This window comes from Aythya marila (genome assembly GCF_965140915.1).
Source record: "Aythya marila genome assembly, chromosome: 4".
In the NCBI taxonomy this organism is placed as follows: domain Eukaryota; kingdom Metazoa; phylum Chordata; class Aves; order Anseriformes; family Anatidae; genus Aythya; species Aythya marila.
The window spans coordinates 32,640,312-32,666,838 of NC_139045.1; the positions used below are offsets into that span (position 1 = coordinate 32,640,312).

The 26,527-nt window shown below is 43.5% G+C and overlaps 2 protein-coding genes across 7 annotated transcripts in view; one reads left to right on the forward strand and one right to left on the reverse strand.

Annotated features, from left to right (window-relative positions):
• GATB (glutamyl-tRNA amidotransferase subunit B) overlaps positions 1-15,682 on the forward strand; it is a 43,777-nt gene extending 28,095 nt beyond the window's left edge. Inside the window, exons 10-13 of the mRNA XM_082759448.1 lie at positions 5,818-5,951; positions 6,364-6,442; positions 11,894-12,028; positions 14,598-15,682. Of these exons, the coding sequence (XP_082615574.1) occupies positions 5,818-5,951; positions 6,364-6,442; positions 11,894-12,028; positions 14,598-14,726 (477 nt within the window). The 3' untranslated portion in view covers positions 14,727-15,682. The remainder of the gene's footprint in view (positions 1-5,817; positions 5,952-6,363; positions 6,443-11,893; positions 12,029-14,597) is intronic.
• A 136-nt stretch (positions 15,683-15,818) lies between these two features.
• FHIP1A (FHF complex subunit HOOK interacting protein 1A) overlaps positions 15,819-26,527 on the reverse strand; it is a 94,263-nt gene continuing 83,554 nt past the window's right edge. For all 6 annotated transcript variants that reach the window (XM_082759445.1, XM_082759443.1, XM_082759444.1 and 3 more), the window contains one exon: positions 15,819-25,062. In XM_082759445.1, coding sequence (XP_082615571.1) covers positions 24,812-25,062 — 251 coding nt within the window. In that variant the 3' untranslated portion in view covers positions 15,819-24,811. The remainder of the gene's footprint in view (positions 25,063-26,527) is intronic.

The window sequence follows — 26,527 nt, forward strand, 5'->3', positions numbered from 1 at the left end:
AGAGCAGTGCACATAACTACCTAATAACCCTTCTTCGTGTGTCTTTAATACACTTGTGCTGTGTATACTGTGTATATTTTAATACACCTTTATAGAATCTGTTTCTACAGAAAACATAGTTACTTCGTCTGAAGAAAGATGTTAGGAAATCTGCTTTTGTGCTGGTGTGCCATTTTAGTGGGCTACTGCTTGGTAGGCAGATATGTTGTAAGTCTCATCGTAGTGATGAGGCTGCAGTGACTGAGAAGTGTCTGTAGTATCTTACCTTTCTGTTTCATTGTGTAAATTGCACAATGTGATTTAGCAGGCAGTATTCCTGTCCAAGTGTGCATTTTATCTTGCACATTAAAATAAAAGGAGCTCAGAAGAGGAAGTAGGTCTCTGCACACCCTTTTTTCTGTTGTTTTTTATTCTTCTCCCCCATTCTGGTGGGTTGACCTTGATCAGCTGCTAAGCACCATGCAGTTGCTTGCTCATTCCCCCAACCAGTGGGATGGGGGAGAGAGTAAGAAGAGCAAAAGCAAAAGAACTTATGGGTGGAGATAGATGTAACACTTAAAGAAGTCAAAGAAGGAGGAAGATAAAAACAGAAGTAATGCAAGAGCAATCACTTATCACCTCCCACAAGTAGTCTGATGCCCATCTAGTCTCAGAGTGCCTCATCCCAAACCCTTTGCCCTCAGTTTTTCTTGCTGAGCATGGCATATGGCAGGTAATATCCCTGCAGTCAATTTAGGCTGGCTGTTCTTGCCTGCCCCTAGCCTGCTCCCTGCAGGAGTATAGCGGGAAAAGAGAAAGCCTTTATGCTGTGCAAGTACAGCTCAGCAGTAGCCAAAACACCGGTGCGTTACCAGCACTGTTATAGTCACAAATCCAGAACACAACCCCCTATGGCCTGCTATGAAGAAAATTAACTTCATCCCAGCCAGACTCAGTACACCCACTCCTTTCCCTTGGCATCAACCTACTTCTTCAATCTTGCTGGTATTGATGGCCTCTGCTGTGTGGTTTCTGTCATCTCTAGTAACTAACCCTATGGATTTGCCTGACCAGCTCCCCTTTCTTTCCAGCCATTCTCTGAAATCTGCTATTGCCTTTGCTTTTTCTCTCTTAGCTTTTTCCTTTTTGCAGCGTATAAGATAATTAATGAGCTCCAAGCTGAATTTTGGGATACAGCTTGTAATAAGATAATGCAACCATTTGAATGCATGAAGTGAACACATTCTTCATTGTGGGTCTTCTTTTATTGTGCATTAGAATGTCAGCATGTATACTCTCCATAAAAGTTGCTTGCCTGTTCACTGGGAGACTAGTTAACCTTAATTCATCTGAAAATGGTATGTCCATTGCTGTATTAAGCTTACATCAGAAGTTACAGAAGATTGCTGATAGGGCCAGATGCACAATCTAATGAGCATTCTTTCAGGTTAGAGCGCCCAGGAGTGCTCATTAAATAAATGGCAGTGGTAGAGGGATGACTCTAAAATGCAAAATCTCTGTTCTGCGCCAACTTGTTAGCGAAAACGCAAAAAAAAAAAAAAAAAAGTTATAATAAAACAATACTGTACCTCAGAATGCAAGTTAGTTTCTGAGCTCACTTCATGAGCTTTATTCTTATATACGATAACTGCCTGTACGCACTGCAGTATTGAGAATGTAAGTCTCTAGCATTGCCTAATTGCAAGATGAACTGAAATGGAAGGAGAGCTTTGGCTGTTAATATCTTTGCCTGAGATTTCCTAAGTGTAAACTGCTAGATTTTTCATAGTTTTGTACAAATGACAAAAATAAGTGAAGTTTGATTTTCTTCATGCAAAATCCTTCTTATTTGTAAACATACAATTTTTTGGGCTGGATAGACTGAGTGGTATTTGGGTATTCAATTTCTGCATGCAGTTCCTACTTTGCTGTGTAAACTGTTAGGCTGTCGAATACTGTTCTTCTATCAAGAAGGATCTCTGAGAACTTGGTCAGTTATGGTAGTATAATATTTTTGCCTTGCTTCCTGTAGGGGCAAAAAAAATAAGATGCATTGGCATAGATATAAATGTGATGCTTTGTTTTCAAAGACCATGCTGAAGTCCAACTGAAAAATAGATTGGCTGTCACAGTACAGCAATAGAAAAATAAAAAAAGTCTGATCATTTCCTTTCTCATCTGAATTTCAAGTCTTTGTATACATTTACTGTTCCTCTGCTTACTCAGATAAAAGCAGCAGTTCCACTTGGGCTTGGGGTCATTCGTTTGCTGGAACAATTACATTTGTGAATCCATTAAACGGTCAAAATGGGATGCTGAAAAAGTAGTTCTTGACAATTTTGTTTACAGCATGCCACCCTCATACACTTTGGTGTGCAGGTGAATTTATGCTTCTTTTTAGAATTTAAAGCATTTTATAAGAAGCCATAAAGAAGTTTGAACTGTCTTTCTTTGACTGCTCTTCTTGCTGCTTTAACAGAGTACATTTTCTGCTTTTTTCCCCCTGACAGTCTTGCACATTTTTGCGGCAGTAGTTACCTCATAGTTGGTTATTGTGGGAGCTGTGATGGCGAAAATGGGAAGAAGAAAGCAGAAAATGACATTTGTGAACACTGATGTGGTTTTCTCCTTCAGTTCTTCAGGAAACATTATTGGTCTTTAAAAGCACAAGTTTGCATTACAGAGCCAATGTCTCTGCAGATGACACCCATGGCGTTCTGTAAAGTAGCATATTGTTTTAAACTTGTTTTAAAAGCATCTGGAATCACTCCACCCCTAGATTTTGACGTGTACTATTAAATGGTGGTGTGAAACCATATTTCAAAAATAAATTTGCATCTGGTTGAGTTCATATTTCACGCCAGTGAGATTCTGATGAATAAGTTACAACATATTTTGTGCATAATGGGAGCCCCCAAGTGGGCCTCAATCACAAGCATGGTGCTGCAATTCCAGAATTCTGGTTTTCCTTCTAAGAAGCATAAAATATGTTACTCAGAATTAAGTGAGACAGCATTCCTGTGAACCAGAACATTAGAGCTTGCAGTGGTTTTCAGCTCAGATCTATCACAAGGGACAGGTCTGTGTGTGTGTGTGTACGTTAACTCTTTATGATGTTTTAAGCCACGGTGTAGAAATACAGAAGCAGAAATGCCTAGTGTGTGCAGACAGCACACAGAAAATTGTGATGACAAATTATTAGGGAAGTAGCTAAGTTAAGATTTCACTGAAGTTTTTTTGTTTGTTTTAGAAGTGAAATGATGGATAGTAGAGCTCAGTGTATCAGAGCTGCCCCCTGATTATTTTTCTCTAAGATTAACTACGTCTTCTGAGGAGAAGTCATCAAAATGAATTTGGTAGTTGGGGTGAGTTTGGCATGACAAAAGTTGACCAAAATGCACAGCAAATTAAAGTCAAGTTCAAGTAGTATGGTATCTAGAAATTAAAGTTAATCAAGCTATTCCTTCTTTATATGGCAAGAAAATAAGGAAATCATTTCATTTCTAACTGTCATTTTGACGTTTTGACATTCTGCCTTATTCAATTCAATCTGGCATTGCTGGGTTTTCCTTCTTTTTGGCTACAGAAAATTATAGTCACTTTTAAAAAAATAAAGAAGGGCCAAGGAATTTGGGGGAATATATCCAGTTCTATGTGCACAAGTAGTCGGTAGGTATAGGGTTCAGTGCCTGGTAGCATGTGTAAGTCTATCTCTCAGAGTATTCCTGGGCTTTTCTCCTCTTACTGCTTGGAAATCATCTGATTAAAATTTGAAGGCTGTGTATGTTTGTCCTTGATTTTCAAAGGTCTGGCAGCAGCATCAGAGCTGTAACTCCAGCCAGGCTGTTGATATCCAGAAATCTGAATAAGCCCACTGCTAGAGATATGCTCTCCATCATATACGTGATAAAAGTGTTGGACATGCTGCATCTGAGCTGTGTAGCCTTCATTGAGACATGTGGCGTCTGCAGACATTGTTTTTGTGTGCATAATGTTGTAGCTAGACTACTCTGCCTGGAGTGTTTGTAAAACCTTCTGCAGCACATGTATAAAAAACAACAATAACAAAAACCAACATTTATACATACTCACTTCTTCCTACCTAAATTGGACAGGTGCTTCTGTGTAAGGGAGTCTGCTATTTAAATAATAGGTGTGTGTTTGTGCTAATGAATCCTGGGGTGAATTAGGAAGAGTGCAGTATTTAGTAGTTTATCATTTTAGTAATTCCACTTCACACATGCCTAGTTTTTAATCGTTTATTAGACTTTGATAATTATATCACTCCTCTGATGTTTGAGCTTTTTTGTTTTTTATTTTTTTGTCTTTAAGCAAAATTTGTTCTAATGTATTTAACCTTGGATTTTGCATTTTGTATCGCTAAGTAACTGCTAGTTAAATTTGTAAGAACATAGGTCAAGAAAGGAAGTTTGTGTCTGTGTATCAGATAAGTTTTGGGAGTTACCGGATCCACTCCACAGAAGTCCTTAGTGACTTACTGAGGCTGAGAACTTCGATTCTTTCTTTGTTCATGGTCTCAAGGTAAAGGGGAAGGGTCTGATTTCTGTCCCACCAGTTTTACAGCACTTCAATCCATTATTCTAAGTAGGTTTTAATCTGTTTTACTGAATAGAGAGCGGTACATTGCAACCTCCCTAAAAGCCATACGTCATTACTAACGAATGTGGTATCCAGAGATGGTAGAAGTTTACATTCTGAAATTTTCAAGGTGGAAAGTCCAAATTTTTTGTATTGCTATGGTGATAAGTTATCTATAAAAACAAGGGCAAAAGAGACAGTTTTGACAGGGGTGAGTTTGGGTGGAAAAGTCAGGTTTGGTTTAGCATGTACCTGGACTCTTTTTGCTCAGAAGTGTTCGCAGAGATCTGTCTGCTATCACTATGTGCTTGGAAAATGTTTCTGCTGTGATGACAGTGTACTGAGAATAACTCAGTGGCTGCCTCTAAACTGTTACCTCTGACAACTTCTCAGAGCTGGCATGTCCTCCTGTGCAGTTATGCCAAACACTGCAGAAGTCCAGTAGCACGCTGGATTTGGATTCCTCCTTGAAAAGGAGCGCTACAAGCCTTTAGTAGACCTAATAAGTTCTGTGCTATAGTTAAAGATCCATCACTGCCTTGATGTCGAGCAGCACAGCATTCAACAGACTGTGCAGTGTCTGTTCTTCTAAAAACAGGCTCAGATTTCACTTATACTATAAACTGAATCCCTTACTGTCATACCTTCTGAGCACTTAGGGTGCCGTGTGAAGCCTTACATAGCTTCTGTGAAAGCTAGAAACTAGAAAAATAAAACCCCACTCCTTACAGTATGACCTTTCCGTATCATTCAAGGGTGAATACAAGCCAATCTTACTCCATCGATCCAAAATAAGAAGAAGTGATTGCAAGATGAAAAGTGAAGTATCTGTAGACAGTTTCAGGCAAAGTCTTCTTGGTAACAGACAGCATGACAGCATGTGGAGCATTTTATTGAGCATTATATTTTCTGGCATCGTATGTATGTAGAACAAAGGAGATGAGAGGTTCTCTCCAAATGATAATTTTAGGGAGGATTTCAGAGAAAAAAGATAACTCGGTTCTTGGAAGTTACATTAAAACAGACAGGTTGACATACAAGCTATATGTATGCATTCTAGACAACATACTTTGCTTACTGTTTTGTTAATAAAATTACTCAAAAGTCTTGTGGCTTTGAAATGAATTCACAAAACCAATTTACTTTAGGATTGAGTATTTATACTCTGAATATAATTGTGTAACTAATCATGTTTGCACTTCAGTATCTCTTTGATGCATTTAATTTTTCTTTTAACAGAATGAAGACGGATTAACAGAATTCTTTGAAAATGTAGTAAAACAGACCCAGATGAAGCCAAAGAAAGTCATCGGCTGGATTTTAAATGACCTGCTGAGTTACTTAAAACAACATTCCTGTACAGTGAAGGAAAGGTCAGGCTTCTCAATTACTACAATGGTGAAACAAAATTGCTCCTTTTCTCATGTACCAAGAATAGTATCATGTCACTCTGTTGCTCACTTCTGCTTTAGTTATTATCTGTGAAGTTTGCTAGCCTAGGCAGTGCTACTTAGGCCTTGACACTGTCATGATGAATGAAGCTAACCAAATGCCTTCCAGAGAAGAGGACTATGTAGTTAAGAGTAGTAATCAGTGCCTTCCTTCTCTGGAATATGACAATGTTAAGGCATAATCAGGCAATCAATACCAAAGCTGAATATAGTGTATCATGGGAAAAAATACTAGCTTGTCATGTTAAATGGTGTGATGTTTAGGCAAGCATCAGTAGCCTAGATATATTACGTATCCTTTTCTCTGAGGTAACTCTTGCCCCTTTTTCCATAGCCCAATCAGTTCTGTTCTCCTAGCTGACCTTCTGAATCTTCTCGAAAAAAAAGAAATTTCTGCTTCAGCAGCAAAGCAGGTGAGTACCTTTTTGATTTTACTGTAATTTTATTTTGAATCTGTGGGCACTTAGTCCATTTGCATAGCTACTTTATATTCAGTGTGTATCAGTACACTGCTTGTTTAAAAGGAAATTATTCAGAGTGTTGATGAAGGATAAATCTAGCATCTACACTGTATACATATAACGGATGAAAATACCTCGTGTATATAATCTTACAGATATATTTGCATATTCAGCGTTAGAAGGAAGCACAAACCAAAGAGTACATTTTCAACATGTGAACTGCAGTCAGTTAAGTAAGTTCTGCTTCTGAACAGACCGGGCACAGATCTCAATTTGGTAGTTTGAGTCAGACCTGAGTGAAAGGTCAGTGGGAACTAATCCCTGACTTGCAGTTAAGCTGGGAGTATCAGCTACTGTGTGCTAAGGGATACTAGGGTCTACATTCCCAAGTATTAGCATATGGAAATGGATATAATTACCTGATTGTAGTCACAAAAAGAAAAAGAAGAAAAAAAAAAAAGTCTGATCTGGCATACTCTGTGAGTGAAACATGGAGACTTCTGGCCTCTTTTATCCCAGCTTCTTTGAGCAAGTGTTGTTATTGGCGTCTCAAGCAAGAGCTGTCTGTAAAGCCAGTTTTCCCCCTGTCAGGACAGTTAGAAAAATCAGCACTTGGCACATTCATCTTAAGTTATGAACTGCTTATGATGGGTACTGTGACGTCTGAGTGTATATAGACAAAATTCGGAGCCCTTTTGTGAAAGGGAATAACTGCCATTCATCTCACGTTGTTTGTGGAATGTGTTGTTCTTTCAGGTAGTGATTGGCCTTTACATAAATACATCAGATGGCCGTTTGTTCTCAGGTGATCAGCAAAATTGCTAATAAAGATATTTAGTTTGCTTTGTGTGCTTTCAAGAGTTTAACACTGGAATACACAGGGCTGGCTTCCGCTTTTTTAGCACAAATGGAGTCCAAGAACAACTTTGGAACGGTACAGAGAGCAGTGCACCTTTTGCATGGTTATAAACCAAGAGTAACAGTTGCAAATGTGGCTCTTTACCCTACTTGGAGACACTTAAACCTCCTGGTTTGGGGGGGGTTTCTTGTGCTTCTTAATTAAGCTGGGCTTGTGGTTGGTCTGCTCCTCAGAATAGCCAGCGGCTTATTATAGGCACCATAAATACAAGACCTAAGTGCCTGACTTCAGGCATGTGCATTTGGAAATTTTAGATTGCAAAAGTAAAAGCTTCAAAAAGAACATAACATTAAAAGGAAACGCGTTGGGATGCCGGGTGGTTGTGTGCCCGTGGGGTAACGGGACACCCATCAGCTTGGAGTCTGCGTCTGAGAGAGGAGCTTCAGAACTCCATTCTTAATTCTCAGCTTCCTTGTGGAGGTAGAAACGGGGTACTAATGCTTTTCTGCTGGAGGTTTTTCCTTGTGATATATCTGTACGCCAGCACTTCTGACAGGTTATGAAATGTCAAGAATTTCAGAGATGCCTTTCTTGTTTAATTACAAACTCCTTGTAATGTGCGTGTTGTCCTCTCTGTTCTGAAATTGGACACAGAGAAATAACAGTACTGTTTGCCATCACTGAGTGATGCTATCAAACTGCAGGAACCTTGCCGCATTTAGAAAAGTATTTTGGTTGCCTGGATGTCAGAAGAATAACAAATGTTTATAACAATTCTCAGCAGTAGGCAGAGATACTGGATGGCCCGAGGGCAGAAAGGGCTATATATACACAACAGCAGATGAATTGCAGCACTTGGGGTGGGGGAGAACGAATTGCAGCGGTGGAGACGGATCCAACTAGAAATGATAGAAGGGTTTGATGGGGTGAGCACGCAGACGTGTATCCACATACACGGCTCACAGCAGGAAGCTGTTAAAAGTTTTAATTTTTTAAGAGGTTTGTGTTCGGTCTCTGCTGTGTGAGGCATTAGAAACACAGACAGATAAAAGCCAAGAGTGCTGATTATAGACACAGAACATTGTATGGTAGGATGCATATGCCAAGGAAAGGGCACTGTGTGCTTGCATAATTAACACTTAGGTAATTACGGAGCTCACGCCCAACTTGCCATCAAATATAGCATCCTGCCCAGAGGTCTCCGAAGCGGTTTCAGTCTGGCATGCCTGTGCGCAGGGGGGCAGCTCCCACGCTGCAGGGCTGTGGGGCGAGTGTGGCCTGGGCCAGGGGAGCCTTGAGGCTCCACTTTGAAGTCCACGGCGGGACGTCCCGGTGCAACTTCCCCAGGGCTGGAACCACTCCGGTGGGCAATACGCCTCAACGGGGCCTCAGTCCTCACTTTGGGGCTGGCAGGGTGTACATCTGTGGCATCAGGGCCCGCTTGTGTGTTCCGGAGTTGGAGGAGGACGGATCCTGGGGCAGGAAAGCAGAAAGTGGCCCTGGCTGCTGAGAGCCCTGCTGGAGCAGCTCAGCGTGGAGCCCTTGTTGCCTGTTCTTCAGGGATCTGGAGCAGGGCACGGAGCAGAGCAGCCCCCAGGTCTTGTTTGCTTATGCAGTTGCATATGTCACCCACATAGGAATAACTTCAGCACACCCACTTGGCACCCCTGCTTTAAAGTAGATAGCAGGAAAATGAGCACAGTACACAAACCTAAACAGAACCATCTGCTTTGACAATTATGGCTGCGCCATCTGGAGCACTGGACCCAGCCTGCCCCTCACTTTTGTCAGAGGCTGAGGGACAACTGCCAGGCATCAAGGCTTTCCATCAGTGGCAAGGAGAGATGCCCACAGGACAGGCTCGAGTGGTGCTGCCTGCTGCTTCCCTCCCACCTTTGGCAGGAAATGACTGCGGGTAGGGTTTCCAGTTGGAGCCGTTCTCAGGCGCAGCAGTCAGCTGGCATCTTCACCAGTTGCAAAATGTTTGATATGATGCCCATGGCAGCCAGACGTGTGAGTCCTGATTAATTTGTCTTGACCAATGGTTCGCTGCTATGCCGGTGTAGGTAGAGAGAGCAGAACATCATTAAAATCTAATCACGCTCAGGCAAGAATCAATAGTAGAAACTACTGAGATTTCAGTAATGGAAATGAGGCCTGAGATTCTCGTTTTGGCTCTGGAGACCTCATAATTTGATCCCACTGTTCTGGTGCAGACAGTTTGTGTAAATGAGTTGAAATCATTTTTTAAACTGCTTTCTTTAGATCTGTACTCTTTGCCAAGTAGCGAAACACATTTTTTAAAGTGCATCTTTGACAGGACTTGGCCACATCTCTTTCTGCTTTCCTTCATACCTGTAAACAAGCAGGGGCCTTGATAACATTATTGCTCCGGTAGCTGAGTGGATATGCTTGTTACCAAATTGAAAAGTACACGCGATGCAGATGCCACAGGGAAAATCTGGCGCTGTGAAGGTTTCTAACGGGCAAGCTTTTCTCCGTGCCAGGAGATGTTTGGCAGAGGACAGGCGGGGAAGCAGAGCTGTGGCCGTGACCGTCAAGCTGTCCTGCCCCCTGATCTAAGGCAGCCTGATGGATGAGTTGCTCCTGGGTAACTCTGCCATGCTTGGCTGCTTAGATTTTGTTTGTCGCAGATTTTCTCCTCCCGCAGCACGTAACGTCTTGCTTGCATACATACCAGTCCTAAAAATCACATCTGCCTCTTTCCAGGATGGTGATGGGGCATATTTACTGTCCAACTTCTGATGTGTGCAGTGCTTGGGGGTCTCCGGGGTGTTTTGCCATGGGCTGTGCTGTACAAAGAGGACAGAGCTCCTTCTGAGGGGCGCTGCACCAGCCCAGTGCCTCGGGAGGCCCTCAGGGAAGGAAGGAGCAGGTGGAGGCTGCCGTGGAATTAGGCCATGGAGTGCAGCAAAAAGAAAATAACGCAACCTGCTGCAGACTGGGTGGATCTCTGCCGGGTGTGTTTGTTTCTAGGGGTGTTGCAGGTAGCGCTGCCACAATGATTTGCACTCTATTGCACTGGAAGGAAGATCTTGCAGAAGGCATCATACACTGCATTGATTTGTTTAGATGTAAGCAGCTGAAAGCTTTACTCAGTGTGGTTCTAACTCTGGCCGCTTATCGGTAGCTTTAATGTTGTGATCTGCCTGCAGCCCTCTTACAGGGGAAAAACAAGGCGCTTTGTGTCGCTGCCCTCTCTCGGGGTCTCCAGCACTGTGACAAGATACCATCGAACGCTTTGGGGTACAGCTGGCAAACAAATCTCTATTTACAAGAATTGTCAGCACGTGGTTCTTACAGACCTCTTGTGGCTACAAAATTGCTTAACCGCGGGTCTTTCGTATCGGAGAAGTCTTCCACACTGAAGGCTGGGGTACTTAAAGTACCATCCCGCATCTTCCATTCTTCCTAAGTTGTCTTGCTGCCCTGCTAATTATTTAACACACGGTTTGAATGGCCTTTCTCCTTTCCCCTTCCCAGCCTCTCCTCCATCTACACTGAGTGTTTAGCGCTGAAATTTTGACGTGACATCCATTTCCATACTGGTACACAGCAGTGGCCCAAACATACAATTATATCTTCAGAGCAGGATGAAGCACAAGCAGCTGTTTTAATAAGGGTTTTCTTTCTCTCCTCCCACAGCTCTGAAATAAGAGCAAAGGGAATACAGAAAATGACTGCCCAAGGAAATTGTTTTTTTATAAATGTTCCCTTCTCTCAAGTTTATTCCAGGGCAATAGCCCTGCTATGGCATAGGAGAACACACCAGCATTAAGAAGTAATTATTCCAGAGGCTTAGGTTCACCCCGCATCCCTGTGCGTGGAGGTGATGCATAGGTGGGCTGGAGCTGCTGCGCGGAATCGGCTCGGCACCATTTCTCTTTTGCTTTGTCATATGTATCCTCATTACAGCTTGCTGATGAGGGCTGGTAATGAGATGAGTTACCTGGGATTGGACTCGGTACAGCAGTCAGCTAATCGTCAGCTCCTGTGCAGAGACATCGCTCATGGAAATGCATTTTGTCACCGCGCTCAGGCACTTCTTGTGCACAATGTGAGACGAGCGCGAGTGCTGCCTGAGAAGCAGCCTCGCTGGTGGCGGTGGTGCCTGCCACTGGGCCCACCCGCAGCAGGGGGCAGAGCTCAGAACGGTGAGCAGCACGTGCTGCTGCCCGAAGGAGGGACAGAAGGTACATGGGGGCTGCAGCAGGCAAACTTCTTGGAACAAGTATCCTCGCTGCTAGCAGGCAGCTCCTGGTGCTGCGGCGGGCTGCAGAGCACCCAACCACTCTGTGCAGGGAGTGAAAAGGCTTCGATTGATTTCAGGGTGCCGAAAAAAGGAGGGAAGGCACAAGAGCTCTTTCAGCACAGCGCATGATTAAATCTTGGGCTTGTTCATGTTGAGACAATCTGCTCTTGCTGCTACTAAAATCTGACTTAGCTCTGTAATTAAAATACTTGCATGTAAATAACATTGATACGTACAGCAACTGACCTTCGCCACTCATTGTGATTTTCAGGTGTTCGAGGAATTGTGGAAGGGAGAAGGAAAGACGCCTCTTGAAATCGTTAAAGAAAAGCAGCTTCAACTGCTAGAGGATCGAGAGGAGCTGGAACAGATCTGCCAAGCAGTGATTGATGAACACGAAAAGGAGGTGATTATGGTGGTGTTGGAAAGCTCGGGCGCTGTGTTAGGCTGTGCCGCTAAAAAGGAGGGGATTAAAATGGCCTTTTCTCTTTTAATTGCTATTTGAGATCTAGAGCCAGTATAGCAGCATTAAAGCTGCTGCACAGCTATGATCATGTCTTTTCTTCTCCTTTCTTATTTTACTAAGTGTTTCTTTGGAAATTGAAGCTTACACAAAATGATCAGCAGAAGAAATTACCAGTCTGGCTAATGTGCTAAGTCATTCTATGAAACCATAAAAATTTAATGCAAGGAAGCCAAGCTACGGGGCTTTCCTTCTGTCTTCACCTATGCAGTGTACTGGCCTTAACCTGACCTCGCCACTTGGCCACGTAACTCTCATTATGTCATTTCTTGAGATATTAGAGCAACAGCACTACGCTGTTCTGAATCTGAAGACTGAGGCTATCCACCAGCAAGGCATATGTTACGGGATTAGAGACAGTATCAGAACTGGCAGGGCCAAAATTTCACTTGTTTCTGTCTCTTCTCCATGTCCCCACCTTCCCTCAGTGCCAGAGGCAAGCCTCGCTTGCTGTCCTGCCTGGCGCTGTCTGTGGGGTGGGGAGGAGCCGGCCCCATGTGGCAGCAGCACCTGTGGGTTCAGGGGGCTGCGTGTGCTGCAACAGGGCTGCTGTCAGCTCTGTTGGCCTGCGCTTGGGCTGTGGCAGCAGCACAAGTGCTGCAGTGTGTTCAGGACAGGGTTTCAGCTCTTCCCCATCCCCATCAAAGGACGTGCAGCAGCCTGCGTGGCCATCAGGCTCACATGCTCTGAGCCAGGAAAAGGGGAAAAAGTACGTGTTGATCTTGAAGGGGAGGAGTGGGAAGGAATCCTGACAGAGTCTAACATCTGCTTTATAAAAAACAAAATGAAAACAAGTGCTTAGATGTACTGTGGAGGGAAAATGTAAAGGCAGAAGTGAATAGCTTGCTTCTACTATAAACATTGTCTAGATACATTTGCCATTTGGAAAAAAGACATTAACATCTTTTGAGAACAATACCACCCACCCCAGATCTCATTGGGGGATGCTAACAGCTCTGCAAGAGCTTTTGATAAAGAAAATGAGCTTGCAGTAGGTCGGCGTGACCTCCATCAGACTGACTTATTTGCAGAGCCTGATAAAAGTGCTCCTGTATTTTCTGGCTAGAGCAGAAGCACAAGTGTGGATAGAAAAAACATTAGAACTGATTGGGAAGTGCAGAAGCTGAAGGTCCATAACTATACTCCCATTTCAATAATAATGCCTTGCCTGAGAATATAATTCCTCTCTGCTTTCCCCTGTTTGAGTCAAGCCAAATGCAGGAGAATGGCCTCACTTCCCTCCTTTTTCCAGGTGATCTTTCACTACAGCAACAGCTGCCTTGAAGCCCTGTAATTCACTACTTCAAATTGCTGCAAGAGCTTGCATGACAAAATAGTTAGCTGAGTACTTGCCAGGGGAAAAAAGTATGCCTTGCTTTCTGATAGCAACTTTCTTTAAAAAGAACTAACCTCGACAAAGTTGTTCAAAGCGACACCAAGCAGTTCATGAAAACACAACATCCAGGCTGTACCGTACTCTCCCCTGTATAAGGAATTCCTAGCATGGAAGGCGTAATGAGTCCTTTCCATACTGTGACGATACCAAGAAGATTTTAGCCTGCCAATAATTCAGATACCCTAATGAGCAGCCGTATTTGCATTTGCGCTCAGCATTGTCACAGTTGGTGGTTCATATGTTAGCCATCCTTCCCTTAATGTCTGTAAATACAGCGTCCAGGTTAATTGAAGCTATCGTGTTTTGCCCAGTAATTCTGACAATGTAGGGAATGTCTTCCTGCCACTCAAACAGTATGAAGACCAGAAGCTTGTGTTTCAGCAGTAGCATATCACTTAGAAATGTCCAAAAGTAATTTTTTCAATACTTTTTTCCACAGCTTCTTTACTTAGGTTTTAAACATGGCCTTGATATTTTGCAGGTAATTGTGCACCGAAAACCACCTCCCTGACAGGAGGCCATATTTGCTTTTTGCAAAGGATTCCTTGCTTAAAGGAAACAACGTGCTGTTACCAAACCACCTGAGTCTGCTCTTGAAGGACCTCACAAATATCAAATAGATTGTGATTCGATGCAAATTATTATACCTGACCAGTATGTTGAAGAAAACATAAGATAGGCTTCTTTTTGCTAATAGGCTCTATCTCATTTTTCTTGCTGTTTTCCAGGAAGTCAACTGTTCAAGTTGCAGACCTTGTTTACATCCAAAAATGTTCTCTGGCTTTTTCAATAAGAACAAATCTTTCTATTAGTTGTAAGGCCCTGCTGCTGCAGAGACTTGCTGTTTTCTCAGGGGAGCAGAGCAGGAACTTATTGCAAAGCTGAAGGCAGTTTTTATAAATAACAGCTTAGCCCCAAAATATAGTGTTCAACCATGCTGGACAAAGGACAAACCTTTAGGTTTTGTCTTAAAGGACAAAAATATTCATGATTTGGCAATGAATGAGTGAAGACGCTGTTTTCCAGTAACAATGGTGTTTATCTGTTCTTTTAAAGGTTATGGCGATAAAAGCAGGAAATCAAAAAGTCGTAAATAAGTTAATTGGACTGGTTCAAAGAGCAACCCAAGGCCGATCCAATCCTGTTCTGGTGAAGCAAATATTAGAGAAGAAGCTGTCAGAGTAGCCACAAGGGAAAACTGCACAACTGTCTACAGAAGACACGCTTCATCCCGTGTGGTTCGCTGCTAACTAACTGTGGTGCCTCCTTGTGTGGCAGCATTACGTGCCCCAGGTCGGTTCTGCTGCAAGGAGCATTACTTTCTTGCCTTCCCAGCTGCATCAGCCAAAGGCAGATGAGTGAAAGACCACCTCAACAGATGATGATGGAGTTGTTTACATGTCCTCCACTTTGGTGGGGCATTCAGAAATGTAATTTACAGACAGCCACAGGGAACAAGTTCCCAGAAAAGTCTGTGAGTATACAGAGCGTAAGTTGTATTCGTTAGTTTTGTAATAAAGCAAGTGTAAACTGAGCTCTTCTAGCATCCTGAGATGGGCAATTCACAGCTCTTGAATGCATAAACCTGGTGGTACATACTAAGAACCCATTGTGAATTAGTGGGAGCACACTAGTAGATACAATCAAAACACCTAGGACTAATGAAGAATGGCCGCATGTGCCTGCATGCCTAGCAGAAGAGGGAATTAAAAAAAAGTGCCATTGCCCTCATTCTTCCTGGTTTCTTAGGTACGGGACAAGGACAAAGTCCTGAAGTCCACTGAAGAAGTCCACTGAAGTCCATGGTCCTAGAGTTAAGTTCCCCTTCCCAACTCATTGACATATTTAAATCCTTTAGCTGATCAAGCCATTAACAAGAAGCCCAACTAGGGGCAGCCATTCAAATTTACAGGTGGGAGGGCAGGAAATCCCATTTAGCACCAGGGGGCTCTTTGGAGTTCTTACATCCCTTTTGGAGGCTGCTCAATGGTACATTTTAAAGACCATATTTACCTCCAACCCCAGAGATGCTTCTTCAGAATTGTTCCTGGAGAGGTGCCCCCTGGGCACATGTTGCCACAGAAGACATGCAGCAGGTATACTCCGGGCTTTTAGTCACCTTTTGCAAAGGTGATGTTTGCAATGCTAGTTCAGGCTAGGTTGATGGCAGATAATTCTCATGAGTATCACTGCTAACGTTTGTCTCAAGGAGAAGATTTCTGCACAAATTGGCTCACGGTTCACCTTTGAACTCTGAATTAGAAGACAGAAAAAAACTACGGCTTTCAAATACATTTAATGAATAAAATGTATACCCAGAATTCACATAAAAATAACTTTACAGTTAAAAAGTCATACAGCTGACAAAAAGCAGTAACATGGTTGCAATCAAAAACCATGACCCTTACAAAAACACAAAACCAGGATTTTCTTGTAGCCTGACAGTCACACAAAAGTTTTTACTATGTTTTCATAGCATGAGCAAGAAGTACCATTTTCTCTTACACAGTGGTGTAAGCTTTCAGTTAATACAAGGTTTAGACTATACAGCAAACTTTACATTTTAGAACTGGAGGTCTGTTCAACTCCTGCCACGGCAGGAAGAACCCAAAAGGCACAAGGGCTTCTGTGTGAAATCTCAAATCCTAATTTAAAGGTACTCCTGGGTGTAAAAAACCACAATTGTTTCCAAAAGGTTGTCCTCCAAGGTTAATGCTTTTTGTTGTACAGCTTGATGCTGTTGTGCTGAGTTTATCCTCTATAGTAGTGGGTGCCTCTTGAAAAATAAATAAAGAGTTGAGAAGCACAACACTGCATTTGGGACAGTAACAATTAAGCTGTATTTAAGAGAGGGAAGGCACTCCACTACTGTAGCATGGCTACTGCTGGTAAATGTCTTTCTTTTCAATGGTTATAACTTTGTACCCACTCTTTTCCTAAATAACTAGACTTTGTTAATACAGTACAAAATCTGTTAAAAATCATGAGCCAAGTTCTATATGAGTACAGCATTAGGTCTTGAATTGGATTTACTCTAAGTCTCAACCTATTTTTCACCTCCACCTGCCAGCCACAGTGGATAACTAGTAAGATAGAAAGGGATAATTTTAATATTCTTTCTCTTTGAGGGAAGGTAAAGATCAGCCACAGCCTATAAATTTTGAACTATATTAAGAACCAGTCACTTGTTGAATTTTTAAACAAGTCTTCTGCAGACACACACAAAATGTAAATTTCTTTATGATAGGAAGAGAAGTGTTTTTGAGTCAGAGCAGTTCAAGATGATGGATCTTTTTTACATTCGTGGAGATAGCAGCTATCAGCTTCGAAGCAGTCTGAGCTGGCAGCAGGAGCCAGAGGTAAGAAAGCTCAGCGTGGCCAGCTCACGTGGTTCTGACTACGGCAGCCTGTGGTAAAGGGCTCGTCAGTCACACCCCGCCATCCTGAGCAAACCCATACAACCAAAATTCATACCACCACACTGTGTCCTAAATGGAGCTAAAGGCAAATTCTAAACATCCCAGAAGTAAACTTCATACTGAGCACAAGAGCAGCTTTGGCTTAGCTGTGTATAGCAATACTCTGCAAAGCACATTAAAAGACAGAAGTAGCCTCACGGAATTCTGTATCTGCTATTGCAAAGACTACATAAATAATAATAATAAAAAGCAACCATCCCCAAAACCAGAGGACAGGTAGGTCCAGGAAGATAAAATGCAGAACCTGGCGATGAAGGGTTCAGAGGCTGTTTTAAACACAGTTGTATCAAGGCTAGGAACTCAACTCGAGAATTAAGGTGGGGGCTTTGCCCCTAACTGGTAAGCCTTGCACAGCCATGACAGGGCTCCCTGAGCTACCGAGTGCAGGTGCCATCTGGGCAACAGCAGCAGGCGGGGTGAGTTAAGGACAGGTTCGTGCAGATTTTCAGCAGTAGCCGTCCATGAACAGAGGGACGAGGAAAATGCTCGCAAATTAAAAGCTGACACCAGACACTGTCATGACAAGCTCATCTAACCGCTGATGAAAGTCCTCTAGGAGGTCACCCCTGAGGCGGAGAGATGATACTTACCATCCCCTATAGCTGAGGGATCCCGTACCCGGGGCTGTGCAAGAGGAGAAGAAAGTTGACAAAAAAGATGCTGGCAAAGCTGAAGTAGCGAAGAAAGAATTTCTAGCGCTCAGCCTTGGCTGCAGAGTTTAATTTTAACTGTGTTAAAAATAGAAGCATATGATAGGAGCCTTAACTAAAAATTTACAGCTAGAATATTCACACTGCACTTTCACTGCAGCCCCTCTCCACTCTGTGGCATGGCGTCAGCACGCTGCAATGTTCTCGTTTCTGTTCTGAGCACCCCTCTACCTACACACTCTCACAATCACTGACCTCAGCAGCACCTTCTCAGTAATTTATGTCCCTGTGTGTATGCTTGACATGTAGAGTGGCTTTTCTTCTCTTAAGCAAGTTAGGTTTTCCCTCAACTCTCTCTTCTAAAACTGCTCAGGGTAGAAGGCAGAACAGCACGCTAGTCTTTTTGCCCTCATTGCCTGCATCTTCCTTGTAATGCTGTTTACAAATACCCCGAAGTTTGTTATATTATGCTTCACACAACAGGCACATAAAACCAAGCTGCCGCAGACAGGAGGTCAAGATTTATCCCTCTGGACACTCAGGAGGTTGCCTGCACTGGGCTGGCTGGTTGGTGCAAATCTCTTCCCTGCTCCCCTGCAAGATGTGGCAAACTTTCATATAAAACACAGAGAAAGAGCAAATGATATTGCTACACAGTGTGAGGAAGGCAATAAAATCCCAAGTCCTAAGTTGTCAAGGCCTGTGATTTGCTGTGCGTTTTTCTGCCCATCGTGATGGTAAATTTAAACTCCAGGCAGAAGAGTCTCTGGGCCGAGCCAGACCCGTAATTAGGGGTCACTGCAGCAGGAACACAGCGCCGCCAGGAATGCTCCTCCTTTTCTGACTGTGCTCCAACTCACAATGTCTGGCTGTACAGCCTGAATTTAACCGCACTACAGCAGAGCTTCAGTGGGCAGCAGGAGTGCCCGGCTGCTGCCACGAGACGAGAGGGATGCGAGTTCAGTTCAGGGGGCAATGCAGCTGTGTGCGGTCCTACTGAGTGCTGGGCCAGCCCTCGCAGGCACTTAGTCCCAGCCCCCAGATCTCCTGTGGGGCCTTCAGGCGTTACACGGTTGTTTGGATGTACAGGTGGAGAGGGGCCCTCACCTCCTGTCCTTCCAACAGTTTCACTCCAGGGAGTGCTCCCTCCACTCACAGCCATTACGCGTAAGCCCAAAGCAAGAGCTCTCCTGACACTGCCGCACCAACCACAGCTTCAATTACCTCAAGCAGCTACACCCACAAAGCTGGCATAGCCACCAGCAAGTTGCATTTTGCCTCCTCATTCCTGAAGCCTTTAGTTTCAGACTGGTCTTAGAGGCGCTCAGACCCCGCTGTTACCACGCTGGAGTTTTAAGACCGACGCCTGTACACGGGGAAGCACCTGGAGCAGCACGAGGCCTCGGCTCAAGGTGCAGCAGGGAGTGCCAGGAGCCAGCACCGCTCCCTGCCCTCAGAGGACGGGCAGGATGGCATTTTGTCCGGGCCCTGGCCAAGCTGCCGCAGCAGCACTCAGCCAAACGCAGTTTAGCTGTCCTGGATTTAACTCGTTATTTTTTTGGTCCGAATCCAAGCTAGTTGCTTTTGAAGCAGACTGCAATAAAATACAGCTGCTATGGAATTGGCTTCGTCGGAACTGGAAGGTTGCAGGTATTCAGGCCACAATACCTAATTGTATGCAGGCATTCTGCCGAAGCGCCAGAGAAAGTTATTTGGTTGAGAACTGCAGGCTTTGCACAAAAGTTCCATCAGGGCTTTAAGCCCAGAGACTTCAGTCTTAATTTAATCCAGCTGCCACACAAGAACCATTATAATCAATGAACAAAAAGAAGATTTGCACAGTCAGCAACAAAACGCCACTCTAAGTACCTACACATTTAAGAATACAAGTAATGCTCCTATTCATAAATAAGAGGCTTCCAACTGGGCATGTAACAAATGAAGCACGTTGATGCAGGGCCACAACGTGTTCAGAAAAGCTGGGGGCCCCTGAAAAATTAAGTACATTTACTCAGAGTCGGGCTTTCACAGCTAACAAAGTCACCGAAGTAGCACTGCGTTCCCTGGCTGCCTTCGGCCTGACAGCTGGCACTGCTGTCCTATTATCTGAATACCTCGTTATGCAAATCTGACACCACACTAACAAGGAGCAATTTTTACCCTCCTTCACACGGTTCTGGTCCAAAACATGACTGGGCAGCACTACCCAACTGGACAGTTACCACAGGATACTGTCAGATCCATTTTTTCAAGTTTACCATGAGCTTTTTCTTTCTGGTCCCTGTTAAGTGAAGACAACACAAATGTAAATTTTTGCTGCGTTTCACACAGATGCAAGTGCCCCCTGCTAATCTGCGCTGTTTTACCTTGGGTTTGCTCGTTAGCCAGCACAGCCTGGGTGTCAGGTACCCTGTTTCTGCTGGGAATGTTCAAAACGTGCAAGAACAACATACTGTAATTAGCTAAATCAGATCTAGACACAGCAGCAACGTTACTGTACTGTGCCAGAGGCATCGGAGTCAAAAGAAAAGAAAAGAAAGAAGAAAACGCCAGTATTCTCTCATAACTGCAGGTGCAGTTTAAATGTTACAAACTTAATAGGAGCTGTCATAAAAACTGCAGGCATGACATAGCAATTTCAGTAAATACAGCACAGTAAATTGCTTATTAAATCAAGCTGCCCTCAAACAGGAGCTGTGGCTACAAATTTAAGTGATACAATGACATAATTTCACCGCGCCAAATCACACAGCTCCCATCCTTTTCCTCTCAACCCTGAGATTTTAGAGCTTCCTAGAGGAGCTGAAAAACCTTCCTGAAGCATGAAGCCTTCTGCGAGGCATAAGCACAGCACACAAAAGGGGAGCGAATGCCTGTACGCTGTGCTAGATGGTCCGCTTCTCTTGGTAAATAGGACTTAACCTCTTGAACCTAAATGCTTGGACTCGGCAGGATGCAGTAAGTTTGTTTGCAAATGTTTTTCTCAGAAGGAGCGTGCAGACCACTCAGGCATCGTGCCTGGGCCAAAGAGCAATTAGAGTTGTGCTGGTGGCAGAAGCACTGCTCAGCCTTACTGCCTGCCAGTTCTGTTCCCATTCAAAAGCGAGGCTCCTGCCCATGTCTCCAGTCCACCCCCAATCACTGGGGTTTTCTTCCATTCCAGGAAATTTATCAGCCTTGGTAAAAACAGCAGGCAAGTGCAGGAAGCCCCACCGTTACCTGCACAAACACGGCAGTGCATCTTTCACACCTGGAACTGCAACGCCAATCAACACCTCAGTCTCCTTTAAAATCCCAGATTTTCCTTTACGGCACATAGGGGAAAGCCAAATTTAAGCAGGGCCAACAACACAGCACACGAATTGCAACTGATGTGTGTGTGTGTTCAGAGATCAGTACATACGAAGGGTGATACTGTCTAGAATGAAAGCTGCTGAGTGCATCAGCCCAACAGGAAACATGTGTGTGTGCTGAGCCTAAACTACAGGGCATCCAAAACGGGTCAAAGGTAAAGGACAATGACTGCAGCTGTTTTAAGACACAAAGTGCTCACCTTATAGGCAGGTTGCAAGAAAATAGCAGATTCAAAGAGCAGGAAAGATTCCTTGCTAGAGCGGAACAGCTTAAAACCACTCTGAAAAGCTGCATCATTGAAAATGTGGCAGTCACAGTTTGAAACGTATAAGAGGAGACTGGAAATTAGCTTTGGTATCACTGAGCCACCACCTGCAGGTTTTGGAATAGATCTGCCAACCCCAGGGCACTTCATTCATGACCGATGCTGAGACAACGTGCAGAAGGGGACTACTCCAGCGACACACACGTGAGCGTGGGGAGATCCAGATCGTGGAACGCCTCCCTCCTGGAAAGAGCAACATAACACTGTGTCCTCCAATGCAGTACCGGCTGGACTGCAGAGACCAGAGGCATAATTTATTAATTTTTTTTGTTGTTTTGAAAAAAAAGATGTCTCGTTGGTGAGAGACGGGATAATACATTATCTAACTGGAGGGAAGGAGCTTATTAAACAAGCATTTAGCTGAAGAACTTATGCACAAAAAGGTGATTCATCTCTAAGGATCAACATTTTCAAGATAAATCACAGGTTCTGCATTTTGAAGACAGGAAGATGTAATTCCTGCCAATATTTTTTCACTGGGTGCTGACATTATGCTTCTGTCACAGCTGAGTCATAGCTGCAAGCCCCACTTAGCTCAGGAACCAAGAAATACAATGTTACACATACAGTGGTCATTTTTATGGTCCTAAGCCAGGGTCACTGCACTCATCCAGCTCTCCCTTTTGGGGAGCTGACAGGCAGGTTTCCCTCTTACAAGGGGACACTGTGTACAAACAGTTGTGACCTTTCAGCAAGAAGTCCTCCACATCACTCCATTGGCTGTCTTTATCCTCCTGCAGCTGACTTTATCCTCTTCCAGGAGGGAAAATCCTCCCCTCTCTCAAATTTACAGGTGCTTTTTTGAGCAGTCCAGATTTTAAAATCCCCATGTAGCTTAATAGCCCTGCTGAGATTAACACTGCCGTGACTTTGCAGGTTTGTTGAAAACACCAGTTAAAATAACAATCTCAAAAGAAATCGCTCCTACCCAGCGAACAAAGATTGTTGTTTCAGAATAAAAACAAGGGAAGGGAGGGTTCACAGAGTAAGCTCACTGCCTTGAGCATCTGTCTGCAGAATTGATTTTCCTTTTCTTTTTTTTTTTAAGGAATCCTCCTTTAAAAAACAATTGGATTACTTTTGCAATCTAGCACATGATTCTGAACCACTAGAAGTGAGCTGATCACGTTTATTCAGGTCTTTTTCTTTTGCTCACAAAGTTCCTACCAGAAGAGGCGAGGAGCACAGCACGCCCTGCCCTACACCCACAATGCTGAAACACTCCACACAATGCCACAGAACTCCTTCAGGCCCGGCCTGCATGAAAGACAGCGTGAGTACAGCGTGAAAGACAGCACTTCGGGTAATAGCAGGAGCGGAGGAAGAGCCCACCATTTCCCAGGATGACATAAAGTATCTTAATTAGCTCATCTCTCATTCACAACAGCAATGCAGGGGAAAAAAGAAAGAGAAGGGAAAAGCTCTCCCAAGCCTGGATAACTGAGATTTAAGAAAAAAAGAAAAAAAAAAAAGAACACAGCTTTGACTTCAGCTTCCACAGAAGCTTGTGAAGTGAAACAGGGCCACGTGGAGGTCAGAAGGTGATTTACAGGATGGCAATGCAATGGTGCTTAAAAAAAAAAAAATAGACAAGTTAGAAGTGAAAGCAAACCAGAGAATCAGCCAGGAAGCAACATGGCCCCCAGCCACGGTCGAAGTGAAGACTGTACAGCAAACAAGCAAAGACAGACCCAGAGAAATTCTTGAGGTGATTTTGTTAGAGGTACACTTTGGGATTTTTTTCATTAGAATTGCCTCCAGCAGTCTGACAATGAATGCTTCTCACAGTTGTAGATGAAAGGTACAATTTTTTCACAAGCATCTAAAGGATTTAGGAGCTTAAATTGCACTGCAAGGTCCACAAGAATTGATCTGTAATTAATTACACTCTTCTGGGGTGGTTTTGTTTTTAACCAAGTGTTCTTACTACCATAAGCTTTCCCCAAGCAATCGCTGAGAAGATGTGTATGGAAATTGGGGTGTGATTGACTGAAGTATCCCAGTCTTACGGAATTACAGTGAGCGGAACCAACACACACAAGTGTTATTTCCGATTTCTGGTTCTTCAGGTTTTCTGGGGAGGCTGTTAAGTTTCTTTCCTGGAAAAAGGGGGTTTAAGACTTTCTTGAGCCAAACACCCTTTTATGTAGCCAGCTAGAGCAGAGTGGAAGCACAATTATGCTACTGAGATAAGATGGAATGCAGTGGTGATGCACCAATTCATCATGCTTGGGTTCTTCTAATGAAGCCCATTACTCACGGAAGAGAATTTTCTCGAGCAGTTAGTCACCAGCAGACAGCTTTCCCTGTTACCGCTTCCTTTTCTGCAGCTGGTGAATAGCCTGGTCCTCCCCTCGCTATCCCAAAAGTGCAATATTAGGAAAAGTCAACACCTAAATTAAAAGTAAACAAACAGTATTCAACTTTCCCTTAACCAAAAAAAATGAACAATAAAACAGAACAGCTTTCAGGAGCAAGCCAACCTTTTTCATTAAAAAAAGGACAAAACCAGCCTGCTGTCCTTTTAATACTACTGAAAGATATTGAATACCTTTCCTTAGCTTATTAAAATAAGCATAAAAACAAACTACAAATTAATCACCACTTGCATAGACACGTTTTGTTTTGTACTTTGTGCAAATCTTACTAAATAAGGCATGCTTGAGAGTTTAGGTAGCAATGCAGCAGTTATCAAAGAATGCTGAGAAACTGCAAGGAAAATTCCAGGCAGTCTGCAATCCACATCCACTTACACAGTTCATTTGACTTCAAAGACCAACAGCTGATAGCTGCAGATCCGTCTGCAACATAAGGCAACACGGTATGTGTAGGGTCCGGCACCTGCTTTCGGCTAGTCACGGGTTTCACACACATAAGATCACTTGAATTCACAAACCTGAGCCACCAGTCAAAGAGGGCTTTTCGGAGGTGGACTGGTAAGAACCCCGTCTCAGGGAGAAGGAGAGGAAGGGGGGAGGAGGGCAGAGACATGGAGAAGCACAGCCCCTCACAGAAAGGGAACTTGTGCAGATTTTGCCCCAAACTTTGTCCATGGAGCAACGTTTTTCCAGACAAACCATTGTCAGACAGGCTTTTGAAAAGAATATTTCTGGAGCAGAACAAGCTAAAACATTTGCCACTGAGCCAACCTACGAGTGCCTATTGCAGAAATTCAACAGGAGTCAGTGACACTGAAGAAGTGCAGCTGCATAAAGAGGAACTCGGAAGCTGCATTAAGACCAGTATCAGGGATCTCTAAAATAAGTTATGTAGCACAGAGGGAAATTATGAGACCCAATCTAAGGTAATGTGGAATGACATTTTGCCTCTCTCTTCCCCCTCCAAATCAAGTATTTTCAGGAAATATTGAAGCACAACCTTCTTTTGTAAGCAGCTTTGCATTATAAAAAAAAAATCTGTTTGAACTCCAAAAGCATTTTAAAACCATGTTTAAAAACCCTCCTAATAATAATCCTCAAAATCCCCCAGTATTTTGTAACATAAAACGGAGTGTTCCTGCGCAAGAGCTGCCAGCTCCTTCAGGAACTCCGGGAAGAGGGCAGCTGCCAGGACAGCATTCCTCACGTGCGCAGGAAGGCCGGGATGAGCCAGGCCCCTTTTTCCTTTATGTCCCAGGAAAGGCTGGAGTACAGCCGGGGAAGCTTCTGAGAGGTTCCTTCCTTTCCCTGTGCTGCTGCCGTGCTGGACGTTACCTAAAGCCAGGAAGAGGGTGGGGAGGGACAGAAAAGAAAGAAAAAAAAAAAAGGACTTAGTATGTTAAGCACACGGTATTTGTACAGCGACCAAACACAGTTTGCAAGGGTTGCGTTCAGAGCTGGAGTTTACAGTACCCGGACTGCAGAGGCAGATACTTCGCTAATCCAAAGTTTTTAAGTTCTACATGGCCTGCTTCTACTGCATTTTTTATTAGCCGTCTTTCCCCAGGTTATATATTATTCAGCTGCAGCTCTGATGAGAGAAATATGTGGGCAGAAGAGTCATCAAGGGAAAGAGTAATATGGATTTACTTTATGAAATAGATAATATCTACCATTAGACCCAGCATGGTTTCCTCAGTTTAAAATACTATACTCTGGCCCTCCCCCAGATCAAAATATCACTCGGCTCCACTTGGCTCTCTCCTCCCCCCATGAATCACTGTGTAAGTGGGCTTGAAGCCAAGCTATCAAAATTGCCACGGGAATCTAAAGCAAGCTGGAAACTAAGGGAAAAAACTTCTGAAATTTTGATTTTCCTACAGCTGTAGCTCTTGCCAACTATACTTACTTATACTCCCTGTAAAGCAGCTAAATATTTAAAAAAAAAAAAAAAAAAAGGAAGAAAAAAAGAACAAGTGAAAACCACCATGTGATCTGCAGGGCATTAGAGCTATATGATCTCTGATGCCAGAGTTCAGGGGATCGGGGCTCAAACATCAGGACGCATGGAATTACAGAGACAGCAGCACTTAAATTTCAATCAAGTGCTCCTTGTTTCATCCTGAAGCAGAACTCCACTTTAATTAAATGCTATTCAGCGAAACTAAAAAGGTGACAAAATTTAACACTGATGGAAATAAATACCTTACAAAGAAAAATGAACTTGCAGAACTCCGTGCCACAAGATGTCACTGAGGCCAGGATCTCAGCCAGCTAGCATCCTGCCTGACTTACAAGTGGATGTTCCCATTAGTTGGATAAGCAAATAATTGAACACACACACAAAACCTAGAGCCAACCAAGGAAACAAACAAAAACCCACCCTGTCATATTAACTCACGTACCGCAGACAAGCCCAACACCACAAGACTGCATTAAGGAGAGGTTTCCCTTGAAGCACATGCAGTTTATACTAAAACAATTCAGTCCCAGGTTACATGAACCTTTTTCTGAAACATCTGCAAGCAGCTAATGGGGGTACCCCAGGTGAACGCCTCCCTCAATGTGGCAGAGCAATTCCTCTGTTCAACAGCTCTGCGCTCGGGTTTCTTTCCCGTAGCTCTCCTCCGGCATTGTGGAATCACTGTGAGCTTTCAACTACTCAAAAGAAATTTTAATCTTAATCATCTAACAGAGTTGTACTTTTCTCGAGTTTCAAAAAACCCTTCCAACTCCAGACTTATCAATCATTCATATTGTTATTCTACAAATTTCTGTCTACTAGAGACACAGTACAGGA